The 27,488-nt window shown below is 35.3% G+C and overlaps 2 protein-coding genes across 2 annotated transcripts; both read left to right on the top strand.

Moving 5' to 3' along the window:
- Positions 1–681: 681 nt before the first annotated feature.
- Positions 682–26,360, top strand: LOC136807554 (lipopolysaccharide-responsive and beige-like anchor protein; the record flags this gene model as incomplete). Its single annotated transcript, XM_067064139.1, has 31 exons — positions 682–1,014; positions 3,114–3,218; positions 4,550–4,679; positions 4,967–5,070; positions 5,270–5,365; positions 5,704–5,828; positions 6,061–6,187; positions 6,430–6,693; positions 6,924–6,980; positions 7,112–7,252; positions 7,555–7,617; positions 7,844–7,914; positions 8,352–8,516; positions 8,875–9,113; positions 9,366–9,436; positions 9,665–9,727; positions 9,937–10,034; positions 10,294–10,386; positions 10,889–10,991; positions 11,222–11,303; positions 11,704–11,839; positions 13,391–13,458; positions 13,727–13,845; positions 14,382–14,634; positions 14,849–15,067; positions 15,361–15,754; positions 16,125–16,459; positions 16,920–17,065; positions 17,595–17,814; positions 25,278–25,831; positions 26,183–26,360. Coding segments are annotated over exons 1-31 (5,116 nt in total), but the record flags the coding sequence as incomplete, so codon positions are not given.
- On the top strand, positions 19,127–23,284 carry LOC136807526 (uncharacterized). Its single transcript, XM_067064106.1, has 2 exons — positions 19,127–20,805; positions 21,136–23,284. Exons 1-2 carry the CDS (start codon positions 19,174–19,176, stop codon positions 23,263–23,265), a joined length of 3,762 nt encoding a protein of 1,253 aa, XP_066920207.1. The 5' UTR covers positions 19,127–19,173; the 3' UTR covers positions 23,266–23,284.
- Positions 26,361–27,488: the final 1,128 nt, after the last annotated feature.

Raw genomic sequence — 27,488 nt, 5'->3', positions numbered from 1 at the left:
ATAGGCAAGTTACAGTGTACAAGTAAAAAACAAAATATGAATTATAGATTATAGGCAAGTTAGAAAATTCATGCTTCTGGGTGCCAGTCTTTGATTTCTTTACGGAAAAAAAAATTTGCCACCCACCCCCTTATATCAGGGATATGTTATAGTGGAGCTGGATGAAGGACGAGAATTCCTTAGCGCCCCCCCCCCCCTTAGCGCACCCCCTTATATCGATTAGCGAGCACCTCACCAAAAACCGGGATTTTTTATCCTGTTTCTCAGTGAGTACCACTTTCATGATAATTTTCGAAAAAAAATAAAGAAGCTTTTCAAGTGTTTTGACGCCAATTCGATATTTTCGCTACTGCCAGGAGCTTCGATAGCGAGCAACTCACCAAAAACCGGGATTTTCTATCCCGTTTCTTTGTGAGTTCCACTTTGACGATTTTTGAAAAATAGAAGCCTTTCAAGTATTTTGACGCAAATTCGATATTGTCGCCTACTGCAGGAGCTTCGAAAGTTTAAAGTGACGTCAAAAAATCGAGCCCCAACAAACCTGGGCTAATAACATTCGAAAAAGTCGCAAAGTGGAATCGTGACGTATAGTCCGTTTTTGAGAAATCAGTAGACATTACGTCATGTCGACTTTACATCGGCCAATGAAGATCTATCTGGTCGAGAAGAAGTTTTAATTAATACGGCAGCCGAATACATAAACACAGAAATGGCAAGATGGCGGCTGAAGCTGCATCTACCAGCGATTCGAATGATCAATCTGTAAATGAAAGCAAAAGTTCTGAAGCTTCTAAACGACCAAACTTTGTACAGAGCTTATCTAGAACATCGGTAACATTCTTCAGTGGGGAAAATGCAAGCCATATTGCACATCAAAAGTTTGATGCTTTGAAATCAGCAGTGATTGAAGATGCAGAAAGAGGTGGAGGTGGAGGAGAGAAAGAAGAAGAAGTAGCTGAAAGTGAAAAAGAAGCAGATCAAGAAAAGAAGGTTATAACCCATGTGTTGAACCATGTAAGATTATTGAATTCTAATCTGATTTACCTTCTGTTAATCATGATGTAATGTTGAATGATTAAAACTCCACTACACTGCAGTATCAAAATCAAAGATTCCAAATTTTATGCCATGGACAAAAAATGTTGAGAACTGGCCCCTTTTTCATCTATTTTCTTTATTTTCCTTGGATTTTTGGCAAAAATTTGGATCCATATTTTTTTGCGAGGACTAAATTACGGTGGCCATGCATCAATAATTAATAAAACATCAAAATTATCCCGCCCGAGTAATAAAAAATAATGCTGGGAGATAAATTTTAAGTTAAGACCTAGTGGGAATTCAGATGTTTCTAAATGGTTGGTTGACATGTAACAGTCTTAAACTCCTACCGTCAACTGCTCTAACTTGGGACTATCTGACAAAACATGGGACGGCAATTCAGCCACCATTTCACCGCCGAACCTCCAAAGTCATTTGATTTGAGTTAATGAACGGGGTATTAAAAAATACATACATTTGAGGGCTATGCATGTTAGCCTCCACTGATGCAAGTTACCACCCGCCTTCATGGTATATGCTCAATTGAATAAAAAAGTTACTTTCAGAAAGTGCCCGAAAACGTTAAAAATCGACCTATCAAATTTTTATTTTAAAACTGTCAATCGCAATAGGCTTTACATGATTAAGAACATTTTTTAGTAATTAAAACACATAAATTTTGGAACTGAAGGGTCAAAAGATTTTAAAATCTTAATCAAAATCACTTTTATTTACTTTTACCGAAATCTCCCTAAGATTTTTGGTACACAAATGGATATGTAAGGTTGAAACCCATGTATATTTGATGTATTTTTATGAATTTTTCACGATTTTATGGCTTTTTTTGACGAATTTTATTAAAATTCAACCTTCCTTTATATAACAAAAGGTCATTTAGACAGCTAATTATCATTTTTGATGCCTGAAACAAAAATACTGATGCATAGTATAATTATGCTTCTGTTTAATTTGATAGGTCGATTTTTAACGTTTTTGAGCACTTTCAGAAAGTACCGTCAACTGTTCTAACTTGGGACGATTGGTCGGAACATGGGACTGGTTGATATCTAGCCTGTATTTTCACTTACTGTTAAATCTCTTTGACAACAACTCGGGTGAGTTAGGGCGTGTCTAGATTTTTAAAAATCACAAATCCCGAATCCGCGACCAATAGCACCCATTCTCAGGGATTCACTTATGGATTTTTAGATGACCTATACCTTAAAGTTTCAGGACCCGGTGTTACGTAATTAAATATTAACCTAAAAATTAATTATTAAAGAAAGTGTGAATTGTGACGTCATCAAATTATGACGTCATAAATCGTAAATTAGCTCTAACTCTATAAGTACATGTCAAATCTTTGTCAAATTTGGACCAAAGACGCATCTTAATGGTGCTGAACTTTTTAATGAAATTTTTTTTGAAGAATTTGATGACGTCAGCAAAAAATGCAAAAAATCGAAAAATGCAATTTTTTGCTGACGCCATCAAATTTTTCCAAATTTTTTTTCTCAAAAAGTTACATTTCAGTTAGATGCATCTTTGGTTCAAATTTGGGATAGATTTGACATGTATTTTTTATATTATAGCAATTATACGATTCATGACGTCACCAAATTTGATCAAATTATCACGTCATGATTACAATTTCTTTAACAATTAATTTTTAGGTTAATATTTAATTACGTAACAACCGGGCCCTGAAACCTTAAGGTATAGAGGTACTTTAGGGTCCTAAGTGGATCTCTGAATCTGGCTGCTATTGGTAGCGAAAACTTAGGGTAAACTGTTAGGTTTTTGAGACTTGCCCTAAGTCCATCGAGAAATTTGTTTTCATGTATTTTTTACTGACAAAACGCAAAATCTTGACATCATCTTGTAAGCCTGTTTTATTGCGTGAAAAAAAATCTTTTTAGGGATGTTCTACTTTTATAGATAGAAAGAGTCAATATTTAACACAGGTGGGCTTTTTATATACATTACATATTCTATGATTGAATTTTTTTTTCCCTTTTCTACATTTTCAAATACCAAAATAATCTGTTTTCCTTCTTATTTTATCCAACTTTTAGTGTGTTGGTGGAAAGTTTGATTTGGCAACAAGATATGTCTTCAGTGAACCATTCTGTGTACTTGTTTTCCTTGAATTAGTTGACTCAGTATCTGCTATATCACAGGTAAGAAAAATTTTAAAATCTGGTAGATTTGATTATGAACAGTACCTCAATAAGGTTAACGTAGATAATCTTTTTGAAAATCTTTGATTCAAACCCCTATAATGTTTCAATTGCTGAGTCCTACTGGCAGTTGTACCAGAAATAAGTTACCCTCTTTGAAGTTAAATTTCTCTAGTTTTATAATTGATAAAGAATTGAACCGTTTTCATTGGAAAGAGGAAAGATGAACTTAAATTTTGATGGGTCATTTGTCATATTTCATTCAGATCAAAAGTTATCCTCAAATAAAAATTATTTTTGAAATGACTGAAATAAGTGACAGTTAATTATTACTTTGCTGATTTTAATTGCTGATAAAAAATTAAAATTTCGAGAAAAAAAATCTTAAAAGACCATTTTCAATTCATTTTTGAAACCAACTTAACTACACTCAGGGCTAATAAAATTCTTCTAAGTCAAAATGAGTGCTGATTTCTCTAGCAAAGCTATGGTAGAGGATTATATGACAGTTTTTTTAGCTATTTGAAGAAATTTCTTGTTTATCTAATAATATTCATTTTTTTATCGAAATTTGTAGGCACTTTCTTATTGTTTTAAATGACTTTAAACAATGAAACTCGTTTGTTATGTTGTAATTATTCTACATTTTTTAGTATTATTTTTGAATAATTTTTCAAAAGTAACCTTTGATCTTGTGAGTGATATTTGACAAATGACCCATCATAATTTAAGTTTACCTTTTCATTTTCCAAAGAGGTTAGATTCTTAAAAGAAAAAGATCGAACTCGAGAAATTATATTTCAAAGAGGGTGACTTAATTCTGGCACAACCATTAGTGTCCCTCACACGACTAAAGGTTCAATCTCAAAATTAATATTTTATGAAATTTACAGTTTTACTGTGGTGGTCATCTGTGAGATTGAGATTGCCCTTTTTTCATGTAGAGGAATAGTCAATGTTTTCATTATGACGAAAAGGCCAATCTCAAAGGCAGAACAGGATTGCAAGATTTCCAATTTCCCAAGACACTTATTTTGAGATTGAACCTTTAGTCATGTGAGGGACGAATGTCATCATCACGTAAATAATCTCAGGAGTTTCACCAAATGAATAAAATCTTTAGATCTGTTTTCAATAATGAAATTGCTGCTCAAAATTTGCTTCACATTTTTTCACCACTACCCTAAAAAGAAATTTATTTCAATAAAAGTTAATACAAGTTTGCTTTTTAAGTTAGCTAAGAATGAGGTACACTTGCTATTACCACTCATTGAATAAGATACCACTCCACCCCACAACAATTACTTTGCTTCTTTCTCTTCTTTTTTTAGCATGATCTTTTGTCTACACTTCAAAGTCTTTTGAAAAATAGTATCAAAAATTATCAAGCTTGCACTAAAGTTGGTTTGATCCCACATCTTTTGAAAAGAATCTCAAAATATGAAGATGATAAAGTAGCAGGTAATACATTAATTTTACATTTTTTAAAGTTTTGATAATTTTTTTTAATTTGAAATCTTTTCTCAATATAATATTTAACTTGTATTGAATCCAATTTTTTTTATGATGCCCCAAGATGCTCGTAATTTTTATTTAGAAAATTTTTTAGAAAATAATTTTTCATTTACAAATCTTTTAGAATAACTGTTTAGTTAAAGTGCACTTAAAAAATGAAATTGTTTGTGCAAATTGGATATTTGTATTTTTTTTAAGGTACTGAAAACATTGTTTTGATTTTATTGTTTTAGATAAAGCTATTGATTTGATAGGAGATCTTGCTACATACAGCATAAATGTAAGGGAACTCAAGTGTTTCTTTTCTGCCCTCCAAAGAACTGAAGACAGAAAATGGGTAAGTAGAATGACTGTGACCATTTTTTACTTTGTGATTATTTTGTTTCTTAGATAGCACTCAAAGCAATTACACTGTTGAATTAATTCTCTTGCAGCATATTTACATTGTTCTACAGGATAAGATGTCTTGATTCGGAAGATTTCATAGATCCTACATCCAATGAAAACTTTATTTCATGATATTTTTATTTTTGCAGCCTCCACACGCTTTAAAGCTGCTTCAGATCTTGAAGAAGATGCCAGAAAAGCATGGTCCTGATGTCTACTTCAATTTCTCTGGCAAAAGAGGAGCTGTAAGCATTTTCAATGTCTGCGTTTGTAGACTTTTTCCCGAAGAAAGACTATGATTTTAGTAAACTTTTTACGTTTACATGACCCCTAGGGAATCTTGATGTGTATCAGTGAGTATTATGCTTCCTGGGGTTTTTACTGTAGCATTGATAGTGATGGTATATTCTATGGAATAACAATAAAGTAGATAAATATAAACTATATTTAACAAGCAAAGCTCAATTTATACAAATCCAATTTATTAGATTGATATGTATAACATTTGAGCAAAAGTTTTACAGGAATCAGGTTTCATTTTCACTCATTTTTTATTTGTTTCCTTGCAATGATTTCTATTTAGGTTATAACAGTGCCACCCATAGCCAGATGGCCACATCAGCCAGGATTTACATTTGTTACTTGGTTACAACTTGACGCAGCTCACCTTTCACCATCAGAACAATCAAATAGACCTCATGTCTATTGGTAAGAGACTACAAATAATTTTGTATCTTATCAACTGAAGATTGTATTCCATTGTTGGCCCTAAATTATACTAGTATTTAGATTGGTTATTAAGAGCAAAAATGCATAAATGCACTTTTCTAATGAACCTTATTAAGGTAGTCCTGAAATCAGTCTACAAAAATTTGGTTCTGTATTTTAGAGTTTTTAATCCTCGTAACTTTGTTTTATGTAATTGCTTCTTCTTCTTTAGTTTTGTCAATAGTCGAGGGCTTGGGTACACTGCTCATTTCTCTGGTCCAATGCTTGTCATTGAAGTGTGGGGTAAAAATGGAAAGAAACAAACATTGCTGGTCAAATCCAAATTCGAACCACAGATTGTGAGTGTTGTTGAATGATTTATCAATTCTTGAAACCAATTTGCCTTTAGCTGTTTTTAAAATGCTCTGCTAAAGATTTCACTTGAACAATGAAATGACTATTATACAAATTACAAGTTAAATTGATAATATCCACATGTTTGTTCACTATTCTCAGCTACTAGAAGTTTGGGCCTTTGCTTCTAATAAGAGAAATACCAAAGAATTTGTTACTAAAGAGGTTTTTATTTTTTATTCTCCAGTGGTATCATCTCTGTATTTCTCACACCTACAATCGTTTCAAATCGAGTGAAATCAAAGTGTTTGTCAATGGTCAGATGGTGACCTCTGGAGATGCAACAATGCCAGTCAACAAAGAACCAACAGACAAATGCTTTATTGGAGGCTCACATATGAGTGACACTCTACACATTTTTAAAGGCCAAATGTCAGCAATATATATTTTTGCGGAACCACTTAGCTACAATACTGTCATTGCGTTATACCGCCTTGGTCCTGGTTATAAGGTAACAAATCTAATGAAAAGATTCCCTGGTCCTGGTCTAATAAAGTCAAGAAATTTTGTAAAGTAGATATTCTGCCTAGGTTTATTGAAGCAGGCTACAATACTGTTTACCAAGTGTGAAACTTGTTTAGCTATCTGCATTTAATTGAAATAAATAATTGGTCATGTACATGTGTTTTTCTTGTTTATTTAACTGGCAATTAGCTGACAAAAGTATTTTTTTCTTTTCAGGGTCAATTCAAGTTCATAAATGAATTGGAAAGCACCATTGCTGATACTGACAAAAAGGTGACATAATATTTATTGTGTTCTTAGATTAAATGATCTTCAAGAGTCGAAGTGCGCTTAAATACAACCTAAGGCAACGTTCCAAACTCTATGATAGTCAAAAAACCTTTATTACTTTGTTCTTCATACAGTTAATTTACGATGGGAAACTGGCACAAAGTCTTCTTTTCACTTACAATCCAAAAGCAGTCGATGGAGAAATTTGCTTGGAATCGTCACCAACAGAAAATCAAAGCTGCTTCTATCACTCCCCACATGCTCTTATGATGGACGTGAGTAGGAATCTTTAACCTATTTGTAAAGTATATATGTCTTGCATAATGGTAACTACTATCTCATTAAAATATATCATCACTAGTGAACCCAAACTTTTCTGCCTGAGGTTAGGAATTTGTCCCCAAAAAAGACATACTTTAAGTACGCAAAAACATAGTAAAATTAATTGACCATCTTCAAACATCTCAGATGGCTTCTCTCTTTGCAGAACTGTATTACAAAAACATTGTAGCCTTTTAATACATTCAGGTATTTTTGAAAGGATATTTTGCCAAAAAAATCTTTTTTCTAATTCCAGGGCGTTCAAGCTGTGGTAACGCATTCCTTGCAAGCTGCCATGCATTCACTTGGTGGTATTCAGGTAAGCCTCATCATGAGTCCTTTGTCCCAAAATAATTTCCATCTCACCGAAGTCAAATATAAAAAGTTATTTTTCATTTTCAATGGATTCAACACAAATAACCAGTCATCTCAAGAATAGATTCTACTTGCAAATGAATTTTTGTCTGAAATCATCTCATCTACTCTATTGAAAAAAGTCAATGAAATCCTGAAACTTTATTAAAATGCTTCTTATTGTTTTTTAGATGTTATTTCCTTTGTTCACACAACTTGATTGTCTTCTTGATGATGCAGATACTCCAAATCCAAAAATCTGGTAAATCATTTATGTTATTAAACTTTTCTAGAAAATTATTTTTATAAATCAATTTTTATTCACAATACATAAAAATAACAACGATAATGCATATTTTATTCAGATGTTTTGGTGGACGTTCAAGGAACGTTGCATGCCAGCCTGGGTAACACTACTTAAGACAACTGCAATGGATTTACTTTGTGCTTTTTCTAATCTAGACAATGTTACAGTGACGTCAATGGCAAAATTGAGGAAGGGTTATCCTTGTCGGCTTTTCTGCTATTAGAGTAGAGTCTTTTTAGCTCGAACGTCTCCTTAAATCGAACAAGTTTTCTCGTCTCTTCAGTTAACAATGTCTTATAAACCAATTTCCTTAACTCAAACAAATTTGTGTTCCCCGTGCGGGTTCGAGTTACGGAATTTCCACTTTATAACTTACAGCTTTTTCTTTACAGCTCCATCTTATTGGGACTGATCTATGATTTGTTGCGTGGTTCATCAGTTTGTCAACAACAAATGATACAAAGTCAAGGTTTCATGATCATTGGCCATTTGCTTCAGAAGTCTTCCCCTGTTCATTTGACTGAAGAAACTGTGGATATTTTACTTGGTCTTGCAAGGTATAGATAGAGAGTGAAAGTTGGTCCTTTACTTACAATTTTCTTACTTTTTCTTTTGAAGATTTGTAATTGGTTTTCATGTAGGCACATTCAATCGAGTTTACAATCTGGAATTTCTTCTTATGTGGTTGTTTGATTGCTTTGGTCTGTTTGACTTCAAAGTTATGATCGCAAAATGGCTAGATTATCCAAGTGTTATCTACCTCTCAGTATCTCCGTCTCACTATTTAGCGAAATAAGAAAAATATTGAGAATCTGAGTCCTTTTGTTGCGTACATGAAGTTCCTTTTCCGTCTCAGACAAATAACTTTGCTTTGACCATTAAGAAAGCATTTGTATTTATACTCCCTTTGTTTAGATTTTTCATGGCAACAGAAAGTGCTCAAGGTCTTCTTGGAGGACTGTTAGATCACGTGTTACTAGAGCCTTCTATGTGGATCAAAACACCACTAGCCTTACAATCCAACCTACTCAGCTTGTTTGCTACAGGCTATGTGGGAGGGTTGGACTATGCTGGTTACATTCGTAAAGAAGTGGGCGTGGCTCGATTGATCCTAATTCTCAGAAAATATTATTCGGTCAACAGTCAACAAAATAGTAAGCTATTTCCAACTTCCAGCAATCTTATTCCTTATTTGGGGTGTTGGATCTGCTATTAAATGTTGTTGATAAGGCTAAGAACTGTCAACCTATGATGATCAGTTGATTTTAATGTGATCTTCAAAACAGTAATTATGATTTACATTCCAACTTTAACCATAAAGTCTTCTGACTTGCTAAATTAATAGTTCACAAGAAATCAGAAGGTAGACATGCTAACACACTAACGTTTTTGGTTTCTTTTCACAGCGAGTTCAGTTGAAGAAATCATTTCATTGAGAGCATTTGTTCTGCTGTTGATCAAACAAATGATCATTAAGGTATGTTCAATGTTCAAATTATCAACGAATGCAAAAGCTACCTACTACTAACTCCTTGTTAGTTTATTTTAAAATAGTCTACCTTTCCATATCACCAGGTATTGGCTCTAAAACTTCAATTTTCTTTAATTTCGAAGTGATAAAGCTTATAATACACTATTCAGATTGATTTTAAATCTCTTTAAATTCATAAGTGTACGCATTGTGATTTTTTCTAACTATTTCAAGGATGATGGTATAACTGGAGACGAGTTGAAAAGCATCTTGGTGTATTTGGCTGTTGAAGAAGAGGTAGTCGAGTCTCATTATTTGATTTCAGCCAATTTGCTTCTGATCAATAGAACTGCTTCAAGCTCTAAACTTCAGAACTCTAAACACATCCAACATCAATTCAATTGTTCCTGCCATGCAATTTCGGGACTAATTACAAAGTGGATTTTGTTCATTTCTTGATAATAATAATTCTGAATCTGAATTTTATCTAATGTTCTTACCATCAGGAAGAGAACCATCTAGACGTCATTCAATTATTGTTATCAGTGATGTGTGAAAAACCAGCTACCATTATACCTTGTTTCGACCAGATGGAAGGTTTTCAGTAAGTACTTTGTCGGGACAGTTCCATGAATTTTTTTGACTGCATTCTTAACATGGAATCCAAAAATAGATAAATTTTATTAAATTCCTCCTCGTCAAATTCAACTATCAACCAAAAGAGGTTGTCCGAGTTACGATTTTTGTGGTGAAAATAAAGAGAACTGGGAAGAGAGACTTCACGCATTGGTGGGTTATTTAAAAATTCATGATTCACATTTGAATGAATATTGCTTATTAAAGAATGTATAACTACTTTTTAGAGTGTTCTTCAAATTACTGGTGGCAACGAACGAACAAATCCGAGTTTGTAGTTTGAAGATTCTCTGCGCCTACATGCAACAATTGCCCGTCAAGTACGTTCCAATAAATGATATATCAATAGAACATTAAACTATGTTTTTTTTTAACTCTTCCTTTCTACCGTCACAAAAAAACTACAAAAGAGTTGGTGTAACCAGGCTTTCCTGAGTCCCTTTGTTAGATAGAGTCGATATTTTACGTAGATAGCTCAGTGATCTAGGACTTTTAGACAGTCTTTTGATTATTTTTATGGGGTCCACGGTCATCCATTCAACTATATATGAACTGAACGGGACATTGGAATGGCGGGGATTCAAACCGCAAATCTCTGGTTTGTATCGCTCACGCATTTGACCACTTGGCAATTGATCTTTATCGCTTTTGGGTTTGAAACGTCACAATGTTTCGACTTATATTTAATTTTATAAAGCTGTTTTGTTTTTGATATTCGTTTGGGACATAAGTGAGTTTTAACTACAAAACAGGTAGTTTCCCTAACACTGACGCGCCCAATATATTAAATCAGATTAAATAAAAAAGCATTTGTTTGTTTAGACGAAAACTGGAATTGGTGGATCAATATGGATTTATATCGAAACTTGGCGAAAAACTTTCTATCTTTGATATGACCATGTCCACATATAACGCTTTATTTGAGGTATGTATTACCCATCATTAATTGTATATTCTTGCTCACCGTTAATTCAAATGTTATAGCCTTTTCAAGTTGATTTGGTCATAACGGTAACAGCACAGCCTAATGACCATGTGATCAATTATTGAGTATCACCATCCCGTGTCTATATTATCTGTTGGTTAATGATCAATCAAGGACTTTTTTGTTCAGGTTTTGTTTTTATACCTTGCCCACCTTTCTTGTCTTTCTAGTTCTTGACAGCTCGGCCAACGAAAATCATTTCCGAAAAGCGACATGCGCAGCCGGACTCTTCTTACATCATGTATCATCCTAGTAAGTCATCACTAGCCTGTACCAAACTCTTGCTAAGATTTTCGAAAAAGTAAAATCACCCATGGCAGGCGTGGGTGGGGCAGGCTAAGTCATGACAAGCAACAATGAAATTCCAACACCTTTACCATAGTCAATATGAAAGATAAAGATACCTTGGATAGAAAAATATTAGATGCAAATAATTCGATATTTTTTTTGAATTCATTTATACCGTCTTCTGTAAAACCAGACCCGATATCTACGGAAATATCAAAATTCATTGCCGTAGGACTATTCTACGTTATGCGTGAGATACACATTAATGCAATGTATTTATACCGGTGATTTTAACATGCCATACCGACACCTTTGCTACCAGGGTAGATAGTACATTTATACAATACATTTTATCCCTCCATAGCTGTGTTACCGATCGTAGTGAACCTTTTATTGGCTGGTCATGCTAAAGAGGAACAACGAGACGAAGTCAAGGAGCTGACACTGGTTTTCTTATCTGATCTTACCATACTTCTCAACTCTAATAATGACAACAAAAGGTAAATTATTATGTTGTTTTTTGGACCTACCTCGGAGGTCCTAAAAATTAACCGATGTCCGTCCTTTCGTTCATCCGTTCGTTCGTCTGTTCGTTCGTCCGTCCGTCTGTTACCAGCTTTTCTCAGGATTGGCTCATTAGTTTTTTCTGATTTTTGGCACAATGATGCAAAATGGCAATGCCCAAAAAGTGACGGAGCCCGATTTTCGAAAAAATATATATTTGGACAAATTTGGGATTTTTTGTACAAAGATGGAGGGCAAGATTCTCTAAAGAATGGCTGAAGTGGTTTTTCCCGGAAAATTCTTATTCGCCTGAAAAAACGGATTTTCGTATTTTTGGGAAATTCCCTTTAATCAAATAAGAAAATATAGCTTTTCTCAATGTTGACTCGTTATTTTTTTCTGTTTTTTTGCACAATGATGCAAAATGGCAATGCCTAAAATGTGACGGAACCCGATTTTCGAAAAAAAATATATTTGGGCAAATTTGGGCCAAAAACTGCCTAAAAATAGGGTTTTTTGGACTTTGTGCAAAATCATGTCATTAGGTTTTTCTGATTTTTTGTACAAAGATGGAGGGCAAGATTCTCTAAAGAATGCTTGAAGTGGTTTTTCCCGGAAAATTCTTATTCGCCTGAAAAAACGGATTTTCGTATTTTAGGGAAATTCCCTTTAATCAAATAAGAAAATATAGCTTTTCTCAATGTTGACTCGTTATTTTTTTCTGTTTTTTTGCACAATGATGCAAAATGACAATACCTAAAATGTGACGAAGCCCGATTTTCAAAAAACATTTTTTTCCGGCCGAAAATGCCGGAAATATGCCGGAAAAACTGGTTTTTTGACATTTTCTCAAGATTTTATCATTGGTTTTTTTCTGATTCTTTGCTCAAAGATGCGTATTAACAATGCCCAAAACATGGCCGAGTTCGATTTTTGAGAAAAAAAATTTTCCGGTTGAAAATGCCGGAAATCGCCGTGTTTGCAGATTTTCATTGGATTTGTCCTTATATTCATTTCTATGTTTTTTACACAAAGACATTATTGATAACAATGCTCACCATCAAGCATGATTCAATTGTCAATAAAACTGATTTTTGCGACCAGAACTTATTTTTTCCCTACAACCCTTCCCTCTCCCCCCATCAACAATCAATGATGAATTTATTGCGTTATGCATTTTCGCTAAACGCTATATTTTCTGACTGATTTTTTTCATTTTTCTCCTTACATTGCTATCTAACTTTCATCATCAGGTAGGTCCATTCAGCATCTAGCTTGTTTTTACTTAATCTTTAACTCCCACAGATCTTGTTAACGTAAAAGTTTATTGGGTTTAACTGACTTTAAACTGACAATTGGACTCTTTGTAAAACCAAAGCTTAAAATCACAGCGTCGGTTTTACAAACAGTCGAGGATTACCCTAAAAATCTTTCAATAATCAATCAAGGACTTTCTAGAAAAGTTTTTTTGAAAAATATTTTTTCGGAGAAACCAAGAATTAATTTCTTACTAGGAATTTTCGTTTACCATTTTCTTTCTTTTTAAGGTTGTTATTACAGTTGATGTGTTGGCAAGATTGGCTTTTCTCTTTGTCAGATTTCGACCCTAATAAAGGTTGGCTTTCCGTTTTTAATGTTTTACCTACTTATGCATATTAAGAGCAAGCTATTTTTTAAAGTGGACTCTGGCTAGTGCGAACAAATTTTCAGTTTCCGCCAAGAAAAAATTCTTACATTCCCGTTCGATTTCGAATTAGTAAAAGTCAACCAATTTACCACTATCGAAAAAAATATATCACCTAAAGTATGTACAATGATGCTACCCCATCTCGGGGTTGTGTTGAGGCATTTCTTAAATCATTACTGCAATATTGTTTTTATAGAGAGCAAGATAAGCGATTCAGTGTTTTCGATTATCAAGATGTTGCTTTCGTATGCAATCCAACACGAGAAAGAAGGATGGAGAGTTTGGGTGGACACATTGTCTATTCTCCATAGTAAAGTAAGCTCTTTTCATAATGTAATGATTACATGCATCAACTGAGTCATATGTAGCCTTTTGAGTTGAGTCTAAGTCGGTCTTTAAAAGCAATTAAATTTTTATCGAAAACGAAAGCTTATAGAATAGTGGGAAGTCTCCATAATATGATGAACACGAAGGAGGTGTAAGTGCGACCAACTCTTACCCACCCTTAAGATCAGCTAATTTTGCTTTTAATACAGGCTAGGTTATGACGTCGAGAATCTTAAAAAATACTTAAATTCTTCGGAAATTTTATTTTTATTTCGAGGAAAAAAGCTTCGAATTTCTAGTTCAGAAAAGATTCTGATCGCAGTACAGTCCTAATAGCTTATCCACACCCTAATATCGAATAAGAGATTGGAAAACATTTAATGGGAGCTTATCGAATATCAATCTCCGTCACCGGTCAAAGTTTTATCTTTACTTTGAGTGAGTGTCCTTAATACAGCTCTTCCTGGTCACATGTCTTCAGCGTATCTTTACATCATTCATGCCAATTTATTATTTTGCAACAGATCTCCACTTTTAATGTGAAATGTTTACAAGAACCGCAGAAAAACATGGAACAACACGAACCCAGTCCCCCACACGTCATCTGCAACGAAGAATCGAAAACTTACATCGATCAAGAGACTGGAGAAGAAGTTGGGAAGCCTACCCAGCATGCATCACCGGAAAAAGTTACGGTACCGGCAACCGATGGGGAAGAGAACAAATCGCCTTCAGATTCGGACACAAGGAAAATGTTCTTCGAAAAGTTACTGAAAGGTATAATATTAATATCGGATTCAGGGGAATGAATACACCAAATTTTGCAACAATTTGAACTGGTTCAACCAATTATTTATGTATCAATTTATTTGGATGTTATAAATTGTTCTGTTTTTCCCATCTTTAATTACAGTTAAGTTGATGTCCTCTTACTTGGTTTATTTGTTGAGATAATTTTTTTCCTTGATTCTTTTTATACCAACCTTTTCAGGTGGTTCAACTTCAGTCATCTCTGGTCAGATGGACAGTATCAGGAAAGCACAAAGTCTTGATAACCTGAACACTGATGCCACTGTAGAAGAAATTGATGGTAAAGAGAAGAAAGATAAAAACTCACCAAAATTGAACGATAGACCACGATCTGCAAGTCCTTCTCTACCCTCTTCCAGAAATGAAACGAAAAATACTAATGACGATGGTGAAGATATAGGTTAGCTATTTATTTACTTTTAGGCTTGAGTAGGTTTCTACAAAACTAGCTGCTCTTTGGGCTTTGAATTACCTTAAATACGTTAACGAGTAACCTTAATCTAGCCTCGGTTATTCCAGATTTTGTTTTCTTTAGAAGATTTCGGTGTTTCAATCATGATGATGCAACAAGGGAGTATAGGGAGTTTAGTTCACTACTCGTCAAGCCTGGAGTATTGTAGGTTATTCTTCGATTCTTTAAATCTAAAATCGAAATTTAAAGAATACGCTTGATGTAACTTACTGTTATTTCAGACAAATCAACTACTGATGAACAAGTCAAAGACACCGAATCTGTGGACAACCGAGAAGAATCTGTCAAATCTACCGAAGACGTTGCCAGTGAGCCTGATTCTATAGATTCACCATTGAAATTACCACTCTCTAAACGACTCTCGTCTGACAGCAAAGTCACCAATTATGCTAAAGACAATTTACCAAGCTCTCCCAGTGCTGGTGGTGATGGCAGTGATGTCGACAGCGATCAAGCAGATAATGGGAGCAGTGTTCCTCAATCGCCAGCTTCGTCGGAGAAGTCGAAATGCAGACCTTTCTTAGACATCCCAGAATTCAGTTGGTCTCCCGCTCATCAAAAGTTGCTGACTGAGCTTCTCTTCTCTATTGAAAAAGACATTCAAGTTTGGAAAACGTAAGTACTGGTTTGTTTGTTGGCTTTGAAGTCCGCATTCGCATGACAAACTGGCCAATATAACTTGAGATTCTAAAGATAAGATTGCCTTTTTACGATTTAGGAAAGTTCATGAAGTAGAATCTCGTTCGATATCGATAGCTAAAGTATGATATTGCATTAGTAGAAATTTAACCTGAATATCCAAAATTCCATATAATTTACTGAAAGTCAACTAAAGAATTCCTGATTTTCGTGCTCCTTCTAAGCTAATGTTTTTAAATGTATCTATTTTGCACGTGTATTTCTCATAATGAATGTGTTCAATCAAAATCAAAATGATATGTTAATATTCTAGCTGTGTATATTGTGTTTATCTTCCACTTTTTAGTCACACAAGAAAGTCCATTACGGATTTCGTGTCCATGCGTGAGAACTCGATGTACATTATAAACCTGTGCCACATGGTCTCCATCCTATCCGACAGCCTCATCTTTTGTTGTGGCGGTCTCCTCCCTCTCATGGCGTCCGCCACATCCACCAATTTCGAAAATGACGTTCTCGAAGCTTGCGGTGGTATGGAACTAGAATCTGCTTTCTCCTTCATGAATCGTGTTTTGAATGTTGTGGACATCATCGCGTTCGCCAGCTCCATTAATTTTGCGTCTGTAGAAACACATCGCAATATGTCAGCAGGTGGCGTGTTGAGACAGTGTATTCGTCTAGGTATGCTAGTTTTATCATACATCTTCATCTTTTGACGAAAGCCTCAGAGGACCTTCAAAGGACATACTTCCACCCTTATGATAAACACTCTTGTGTAGTTTTTAACGAAAAAAATATAGGCCCTACAAGAGAAATAAATGAAACAAACGAGCATTTCCACCTACTGTTTGTTTTATTCTTCTAAATATTTTTGCCATTTCATGTCAGAAGGCTATTAATTTACCGGGTAAAGTTTTGATTAATGCAATCAGTTGTAGCAAGCGATAGAGGTCGGTTTAAATGACTATATTATTGAGTCTCTTTAACTCGAATGTCTCCTCAGCTCGAACAAGTCTTATGGTTCTTTTAGTTCATAATGCCTTATAAACCTTACTCTCCTTAACTCAAACAAATTTGTGTTCTCCGTGCGTATTCGAGTTATGTAGACTCAATTATGCAAATTTTTACCTTTTCATTCCAGTGTTCTGTGGAGCAGCCAGAAACCGGGTTGTTTGCAGGCAAAGAGAACGACCAAGTAAGAGTGGTCATCTACATCCAAAGACATTAAAAGAAACACAAGAAGCCATCAAAACCTTGATCGCATCCACCAAACCACCTACGGAAGAGGTAAAACATACTTATTCAAGTGTGTACTAGTGTATACTTAGTGTGAATATATAGTGAATGCTTTGTTACGCATAGTTGATTTTCTGAAGGAAGAGGTCAAGAAAGGTAGGCGAGAGAATTCTTAGGCTGCACGCACCTCCGCAGATATATTTTGATATAGGAGTTGCGTTTCGTGTGAAAAATTACCGTCCGAAAAATATCCTAGTTGGATATATTTCAATTCATAGCGTTTTCGTTGCCTTTACACAAATTTGATAAGACTGATACGACTGAAGGAGTTCAGTTTTCGTGTAAAGACACACAGAATGCGTAACGTTCACTCAGCCTGTTCGATAAACTATACTCCTTAAAACACACAAATACGCCCCCGTCTAACTCTCAGGTGGGAATTTCATACACGATACGTATCACTTATATCAAAATCAATTTCGGGGATGCGCCCAGCCTAAGTTAAATCTGAAGCTTTATATCAGACGAAATAAGTCGACAAGGCTGAAACATAAGTTTGTTATTCGGTTTCCATTTCTAGGTGTCCGTACAAAACATACCCGGCCACATGACCACAATCACTGATCCGGACAAGTTGCTTCAAGATTCGGACATCAACCGTCTCCGTGCTTTGGTGTACCGCGAGTCTGAAGACAACAGACAATCACAATATGTCGCGTTAGTTGTGATTTACTTTGTGGCTGTTCTAATGGTCGCTCGATACAGAGATGTCTTAGAGCATGATTTGAGCGAAGATATAAGTAAGCTTTATTTAATTTGATTACAGAGATATTCGAATTATAGAAAGCAATTTACGAAGGTATCTCTTGATAGGGACAGAAAATCGGGTCGAATTATGGAAGGATCCGAATAATGGAAGGTCGAATTAGCGAGAGTCCACTGTACTTCTTTCACGGTATTCATGAGTCGCAGCCTTAAGAGTACCGACGCGGAGAGTTCTTTGATTCTTTTGTTATTAGAGTTGACTCTAACGATAATTCGAACTCGCGCGAGGAATCTCGTTAGTTCGAATTACGGAGATATTCCGGTTATAAAAAGCAATTTAGAAAGGTCGATAGGGACTAAAAATCAAGTTAAAGTTTGAATCATCGAGAGTCCAGTGATGTTGTGTTTTTTTGTTGTTTTTTTTCGGTAGGATTTCAGGTACATCGTGATTATCTAGCATTATTTGACCCGACAATGAAAAGTTGATAATTGGTTTGTTATCTAGATAGATTACCTCTTTGGCCCTTTAACTCCGGCCCTTATAGGCGTTATTTTTCATCGCTTGCGTAATAAAGGGCGGTGTAAGTGGCCGGCGCTAAATTAGGGTCGATAGGATAGTTGAAAACGCACTCCCAATTTATAGCCAACGCCATCATTCTTTCGCTCAAAGATCGAGAAAAATCATCTTTCCTTTCCTACGACCAGAATACTGATATGCGCGACTCCTGACTTTAGCTAGTTAAATCCTTTGTCTCGACTGATGAACAACATTGTGAAACCAAGTCTTTTGATCAAACAAGAACCGACACATAGTTTGCAGTCAACTCTGTTTCCTCTTAACATTTCTACATTTTTCAGACTATTTCAACATGTTACGACGCCGTCGTTGCGTAACCTTACGTTTACGTTACGGTTAGATCAAAGTTAATTTTGAAGTCGAAATCAGAGTGTTTTAATGTGAGCACGATCTCTAGCGTACCCAGGGTAGGTTACGTTACTACACAATCCCACACAAGCTCTGCTACCGTGAGATACATCAAAATACCAGTTAGGGTTCAGTACAGGCTAAATTTTTTAGTTTGGTAGAAGGGCTATTTCAACTTGGTGCAAAGTCAATCCTATTATGTTTGACATGAATGAAAACCTATACAGGTAATAATTTTTAATGCGAAATTCATGACTCATTCATAAATTACTCTTCGCTTTCTATTGAGAATTCATCGTTCTTGGAAATTCTCTATCGCGCTACTTTGATAACCTTTTCACACAACCATGTATTTTTTATAAGGGTCTCTATAGTAACTTGAATATAAAAATAAACAATCAATTTTGAAGTGAATTTTTTCGTAATTTTTTGAAAAGGAAGAAAATGGAGAAGGAAAAGGGAAAGAAAGATGTCTGGAAATTTTCAACAAGAAATTTTCAAGTTGAAACCAAAGATAATCGATCCATCAAAATGTACCAAACAAAAGTCACTGAAAGAACAGATTTTGAAGAATTCACAGCAAACATCACAACGACAATCTGCCCAATTCAATCTTGGAAATGGTCAATTTCTTCATGACCCGATCACTGCTTCAGAAATCTTGCTTGAAAGAGAATACGGGGACACTTTTCTTTTCAAACATGACCGCCATGAACCAGTGTTCATTCCTCCTGTCTTTGTCTCGAATCAATTTTCTCCGAAATTGACATCAACAATTCTGGATTATAACATCGTTTGTAAATTCGAAGAAACTTTGGCAAATAGACCTGATTTTTGGTTTACCAAAGAATTAAAGAGATTTATGGCACACCAATCAGATCAGAATTTCAAGGACGTACAGGAAACCAACAAGGTGGACTATGAGAATTGGATTTTGAATGTCAAAATCATCTATTTGATGATAACAGAATTGGCTGTTGATTATTCTTTTTTACCTTCTTGTCAAATGAGTATCGACAAGTTCCTTCAAGAATGTACGGAGTTTCTTAATGGAGAAATCGATCTTCTCCGAGGACATATGCCCCTGGATTATGATAAAATTACTCCTTATCAAAAATTGATATCGTTTCTCAACATGTATTTTTATAAGCCAAGGAAAATCTACAAGAGTGAAATCGAGGATCGAATTAAATCAACCCCACCAAAAGACTCTGTTGTATCTTGGTTTTTCAGTCTCGAACTTTCGGAGCAAGGCGAGAAAATTGAACACTGTTTTTTCAAAGAATTATCATCAATGAGAAATACAAAAAGCAATCTACTGCAGGATTTGGTCATCTTGCAATCCGTCAACTTTTTAACTGATGTCAAGAAAAAAAAGCATCAAGAATTTGATCTGTGTCTAATCTCTTGGTCAAGAAAGCTGATCATTGCCGTTGAAATGAAACGACAGCTTGTCAACTACAAACCATTTGAACAATTAGACAAATATCACCAGATATTCGAGGAAAGATTGGGAGATTTTCTTGGTTCTGGTTGGACATTCTTCCCTGTTTTATGTGTGGAGATTGACGAAATTACATTCGAAAATCCACATTACATCTCAATAGAAACTGATATTTCTTCATGGTTGCAATGTATAATGAAGAAATTTCTTGTATCATTGCCTACTCAAATACCATATATTCATCCAATCGAGACTTTGAAGGAGCTTCTCAGAATCATTGTGTTTACCATCCACATCTCCAAGAAAAATCAAGCAGCACCAATCACTTCATCCAATTGGGTGGATTATATCAGTAACTCAATCGACACATTATTGACACGAGAAAATATCGTCTTTTACTCAACCAATCAGCTACCAGTTTTTGTTGATAATCTATCCTACAATAAGCTTGTCATATGCGGGGGCTACGGGACAGGAAAAAGTTTTTTGTTACAGGAGAAAGCCTTGCTATTGAACAAGGACCCTGGGTTTAAAGGAAAAGTATTTTACGGATGCTACTCGAAAGATGAATGGGATCTCGGACGAAGTTTACATTTTCAGCGTCTTAAACATGAACTCCAGCCGCATGGGATAATGGTGTATTTGATTTCTGAAAAGGTAATTATCTTAAAATACTTAGTATAATATTAAAAGATATCTTTCATCACAAAATACAAAGTACACTTGTGTACTTTTTATTTTGTGATGAAAGATATCTTTCAATATTTTACTTGGCTCTGGTTCCATTGAGCACTCTGCAACATCAATCACAAACAATACTAAAATACTTGATAATTAGCTCAAAATTCTTTCTGTTGAAATCAAACAATTAAAGCTTCCCGCTATTTTTAAGGAAGATCCGTCATCATATATGACCCAAAACAAGCCTCATTCAAGTTATATTTTGTAAGCTACTTAAACTATTGCAATGTTCTTATTCTTTTACAGGATTTATGGGTTTCCAGTGGAATTTTGGTGAAAGAAGCGATGGTTCATGGTATGATTAAAGCCGTATTTCTAGATGAAATGGATATTTCTGATGTAAAATCGATCGAAGATTTAGCAGATCTTGTTGATTTTATCTGGATCGCACCAAATGCATCAAGTTTGATTGGACAAAAACATATAGGGTTAACGGATAGTTTTGAAACACTTGATTTGGCATTGAACTTACGGAATACTGAAGAAATTGTAAAGAAATCAAAAGCTATCTCAGATCAAATACATTATCGATATGAAAATGGGTTGAGAATGCCCCCACCCAACTTTCCCAATGGTTGCACCCCAATATCTACGGATTCTTTAGAAAAAGCATTGACTACCGCACGCCAATCTACCCTTAAAGGGATTTTGATTATAACAGACGACATCACATCCACTCTTTCAAAAATATCTAAGATCGAACCTAACGTCAAAGTCTTTGGAAAGGATCAAAGTGATTTTGACAAATGGGAAAATCCATACGAGTTCTTAACCCGCCCGGGATCTGTTCTTCTAACTGATTCACATACAGCATCTGGTTTTGAGTGGCCGACCGTCATCTTATTTCTAGCTGCAGATTTATGCGAAACAAAAATGTCTTCGATAGAAAAACACAAATGTAATTTGACTTTAAGGTGCACTACCAATCTTTATATTATCAAAACAGATAGCAAAGGAGAGGATGTAAACATTGTTGAAAGCTTCTATAACAACCCGAACATTTTTCTTTCTGCGATGGAACGGGTATTGAGGAAAAGCTCTGTCCAAGCTGATGATCAATTTTATCGATGTGCAGCAAGGTCACTGACGCCTTTCCTTTCTAACATATTTTTTATTATGAAAGAATCGAAATCGATATCGGGCATCTTCTTTAAAACGTTTCTAGAATCTGAGGATAAAGTAAATTCTCCTGAGATATCTGCAATTCATGCGAAAGCCGAAAATCAATTTTTCGTTACCATGGAAAAAACACACGAGACCATTAAAGATTTTCAAGACGTTTTCGTCTACCTACGAAGCCGTATAACTAGTACATTGAACAGTTTTGTTGAAAAAAGGAATAAAAGAATAACTATTTTAAGGGATTATGGATTAGAGATCCCAAATGGAATGGCTGACAGTGAAATGAGTTTGAATCAATATTTGGTGAGATTTATAAAGGAGGAGGATGGAATTGACAAGGATGATAGTAATAACGAGACTGGTGAAGATGCCGAGCTAAATAAACAATTTTATGACTATTATAAAAAAAAAATGAATACGAAAATGTATTTGAAATTTTTTGGGACTAGACCCGTAGTAGTAGAACAGATCGAAATTGCGAAGCTTGCAGAATTGGAATTCGATTCTTTTTTCTTTGCTTTACGGAAATCTTTGAAACAGTGGGAGAGGACCCCGATCGGTAAATTCGAAGAGGGTCAGTTGAAATCGGTTGCTGATAATGCACTAGTTGAGTGTTTATCTTGCACTGAATTTGACCGTAACGAAGTACCGGAGGATGTTAAAGAGACACTAAGGACTAAGTTCGATATTGCATTCAACGACCTTACTCCTCATCAATTTGAGGCTTTTCAAACGCTTGCTCTTGCATGGAAAATAGCAAACAGTCCGACTTATCCATTATATTGTGTTGATGAGAATGAAAACTTACTTGATTTATTGTATGATCTATTAAGCATTCTCGAAAAAGGCTTGAATGCATCTCAGATAAGGAGGAGATTGATAAATGCTGATTTCAACCAAGTTGAAGAGGTCCTCTCCAATATTTACAAAGAGGAGTTGGCATTATTTTTCAAGAATCTAAAATTGTTTTCCAGGCCTTATAAAAACACGGAATGCTGTCAACAAATTGAGAAGTTCCTTAAAGTATTGATCAAACACGCTTTCAAATCAAAAAGCAAATGTTTTAAAGATAAAATGATAATAGATGGACGTTTGGCTGGAGAAAAAAAGTTCCTCAAATTCGTCAGTGAGAATTTGGATACGTTTACAATGGAACTGACCGAACGAGAAATGCAACAGAGCAAGGAAGAGTTTTTGAAAGATTTTATGAAAGTTAAACTACAAGTCATTTTTAATAAATTGTCGTTTAAATAGAATAATTTGTTAGGGTTATGTTAACCCTTTAAGTGCCAATGTCGTATATATCAGACATGGGTTATGTAGGAGTTGCCTGTAATGCCCAGTTTGAATTAGAAATCATCATCGTCACGGTCAAGCAAAAAAAATCAAAAGTGAGTCTTTGCAGCAAGATTTTAAGCCAAAAAGTCAAAAAATGCAAAAATTTGACAAAAATTCACTTTTTTGAGATTTTGACCGTTTTTTGACCATTTTTGGTCTTGGTCAAATTTGGCCCTGTTTTACTTGATTCTGTCCTCCAGCGAATTGATTTGAAGTTTTACCATTGGGCATCTTTCTATCATTCAGGCAGGTCCGCGCAGGTCTGCTTTGATTTACCTTACCTATCCCCCCCCCCAATTAACCGCCGCCCGAAGGCGCCTAAAGGAAAGAGGAGACTCTAAGCTATCCAACGAGCTGTGAACAAGCTTCTAACTCCTTCTAGATCTCGAGATATAAGCCTTTAAAGTTTGAACTAGCGATTTTCTTTAAAAAAACTTAGAAAAAAATGACCGTGGCACTTAAAGGGTTAAAATGCTGTAAATAAATATATGAATCTCGAAAATCTATACCTTATCGGGGAAAAAATGTCGGAGTTTTATTTCGTCGGGGAAAAATTTCGTCACCTAGAGGCATTTTCGTCACTTTCCCCCGACGAAAATTTCAAATTCATCACTGTCCAAAAGAAATAGTCTCCTCACTATCTCGAAAATGGAATGTAATTCGACGTTTAAAGCACTAATTTCGGTAAATAAAGGTGTAAAAAAATTAGATTCGAATTTTGGTTGCGGTATAAAATTTTGGGTAAATTTTTTGGTCGGGGATAAAAACATCGGGTACAAGTTTTGGTCGGGTGATGAAATATCGGGGAAATATTTCGTCGGGGAAAAATTTCGTCACCCCCTCAAAATTTTCGTCACTTTCCCCCCGACATTTTTTTCCCCGATAAGGTATATTGAATTCTATTATCTAATGTCTCTTTGTCTGTGGAAAAAAACTTTAGGTTACATTTAAAGACTCCAAAATGCTCTGATTTCTTCTACCCTAATCTATGTTTTGGAAAGGAAAAATGGGAGATGAAACTGGTTTAGCCTCATTTTATCCCCCAACAAAATAAGTTTTACAAAAATCAACTAGGCCAACATTTATTTTAGATCAAAAAAATAATTATTAATCTCTCTTAACTTCATTTCACATGCGAACGCACCGGTCAGAAATTGATTGCTTATTAATCTGCAGAATTGCTCATTCTTTCCAAGGCTACTTTGTACCTCCTGGATTCGACAAGTTTACCGGAAGATGTTTATCTGCGACTAGAGTCGTTTAGAATTCATGTACTATAACTATGATTTGTCCTTTCCATAATTTTTTGCTTAATTTTACTAAGTCTAGATTAGTCGCCTAGCATGCTAGACTACGCAAACACTCACCACCGTTTTTGTTACAGGAACTGAGAATCGAGAAATAGACCGAACGAATTTCGTGAAGCTTGTAAACCCTCCATGGCTCAAAAATCTTCAAAAAAATACCCTTAAATTAATCTTTTTTACACCTTTTTAAATACTGGACTAAGCTATCTCCGCCATTTTCGATTGGAGTTTTCTGAAAGAGGTACCTTCAGAGAAAAAACTTTGCCTAACTTCCAACGGCGTAAAATCATGAGTATTCATGGAAAAGTAGATCTATCTTTCACCCATCAGGATACCAAAAAGTTCGGGTAAAAGATTTTGCTTGACTGGGATTGGGAAACTGCATCAAGGGCTTATTATAAAACGCACTGGTTGTTAGTCACAACAACCGATATTAGGGAAGTGATGCTCGAGTCGAGAATAATCTTTTGTTGAAGCTGTAATAAGATAAAAATAAAAGTTATTCTCGTCAAAATCACGGAAAGGGAAAGATACTTTCATAATGGGAAATATACTCTTCCCATGTTTGCAAGTCTACCATATCACTGATATTTTTTCACCTTTATTTGAATTTTGTTTTAGGTAAGCCATCTACTGGATCATCAGATGCATCTAGTGAATCGAGTAGATCAAGAGCTGGAACTGTGGAAACTCTATCTCTTGACGACCGTATTGAAATCATTTTCAACACCTCTGCAAACCTTTTACGCGAAATCTTATTTGATTTTTCACATTACCTCTCCAAAGTGTTGGTGGGTAGTCGAAATCAAGACCTCATCTCTGAAGGACTCGGTTCCTTAAAATCTGAGGAAAGCACTGTCGAGCTAGTCATGTTACTGTGCTCCCAAGAATGGCAAAACGCCCTACAACGTATGGCGGGTACCGCCTTTATGGATCTAGTCGACGAAGGTAGACTGTTATCGCATGCCACTCGAGAACGAATTGTCATTACGGGAAGTGAGGCTAGAGACATCATGGGAGAGCGAGACAATTTCGAGAGTTTGAAGCATGCGCAGTTTGAGACAGTTTGCACGAGGACGGTAATTAATTGTATTGAACAGTATCGTACCTATGACCATTTCTTCAAAGCCAAAAAGAAAAGGAATAACGCTTCTGCAACTCAATCTCTTGAAAAGGTTCGTCAAGTTTTTTTTGATTTTTTTTTTTTACGCTGGCTACCTAACACTGATTTTTTTTCTTCCTGAAACAAGGGTTATAAAGCACTACAGATAGTTGTCGAATTTACTTTAAGCAAATGGCCCTTATATTTCTTCAGCTGATTTTGCGTATATAGTTTTGGGTTTTCTCTTATCTTTATTATTTGAACCACTTTCTCGTTGAGAAATCTAAGATTCCAAAATATCTCCCCTCTCCTTGTCAAAGGTTCTAGAAAAAATTGTTTCAACACTACTACGTATTCTGTCATAATAATACAAGAAATTCATTCACTATCCCCAATTGAAGAAGATATTTCTTTTTGATTTCAGATTTTCGATGTTTTAACAAGTGAGTTTGGTGCGTGGTCGATGCCAGAGGTCCAAGGCCAAACATTATTCTACAAGTTGGATCGCTGGGAAGATATGCACCGAAGACGGTATAGGACTATCAAAAATCCATACGGCACCTCGCACCCTGAAGCTACTCTGCGACCTGGATCCGCTGAAGGTATGGTCTCCTCTTAATATTTCTATTATTTTTTAAGTTTTTGTCGGCCCCTCAGCTGGAATAACAAGAAGAGCAAGTAATCATTTTAATCATTTTTGGACTGTATTAACATCGAGAATATCAAAAAACATGAGCTAGATATGAGAGGGTCGGGTTCTAGTATTTTGAAAAGTCTAGAAAAAAGGCACAATACATTGTTAATTGTTTGAAGTTTTCGAGAATTAGCTAGAGATCTCGTAGAAAAACTTTCGTTATCAAAACTTTGTGTGTACGCGTTTTCATTGATGATTTTTCCATTTGTAAACACGTCGAATCTTCTTAGTTCTTAACATATAAATCAAGGTGTTTAGGCCACTATTACAAACGGCCAGCGTTGAGCAAATCCCTCTCAATGTCATATTTTCCCACTTTCCGGTGGCCGCGAAAACATTCACAACGACGTAAGGAGTATGACATGTCAAATACGCTACTGTTATGAAAATCAGGGTTTTGACCGCTTCGCGTTTATTCCTCGAAGATTGTTTCTCTTGCGCCTTCATTTTTCCAACATGATGGTCAACATAACCTAATTCCACACCCTCTTTGCTCTTGTGTTTCACAACGGTCGTTTTTTCTTTCAACTGATTATACGACAATACGTTGACAACGAGAGTTGAGCTGACGAAGAATAACTGAGTCGTTGAAACTATTATAGAGGCGGTCTGCATGAACCGGATATGTAATTGATTGTTGATGTACAGCAATGACCAAAAAGAACTTCCAATAGAAATCAAAATTTCCACAAAAATGACGCTGTATATGTACTTCATGCGTACGTGTAGAAAAGGCTTACGTAAAGAAATAAAACGTAACGCGGATATAGTGCAAAAGAGATATGTCCCGTTAAACATGACAAACTGACTAAACGAAAATATACACAGGAATAAAGCACACGTCATGTGTCGTCCGTTAAAAGTCAACAAAAGGAGGTTTGTCGTGAAGCAAACCATACCAATAATGTCTAATGTCGATAAATAGACGAAAAGCCTCGTTGTGACGCTAAATGGTCGACTCGTTCTGTAGAAAGCGTAAATTAACATTATGTTTAATATGATCACTATTGCGAAAATGATAATCTCGACGTAAAAA

This window comes from Clytia hemisphaerica, unplaced genomic scaffold, assembly GCF_902728285.1.
Source record: "Clytia hemisphaerica strain Z4C2 unplaced genomic scaffold, Clytia hemisphaerica genome assembly, whole genome shotgun sequence".
In the NCBI taxonomy this organism is placed as follows: domain Eukaryota; kingdom Metazoa; phylum Cnidaria; class Hydrozoa; order Leptothecata; family Clytiidae; genus Clytia; species Clytia hemisphaerica.
Note: the sequence above shows the minus strand (reverse complement) of the source record. Positions and strands in the feature narration are given on the sequence as shown.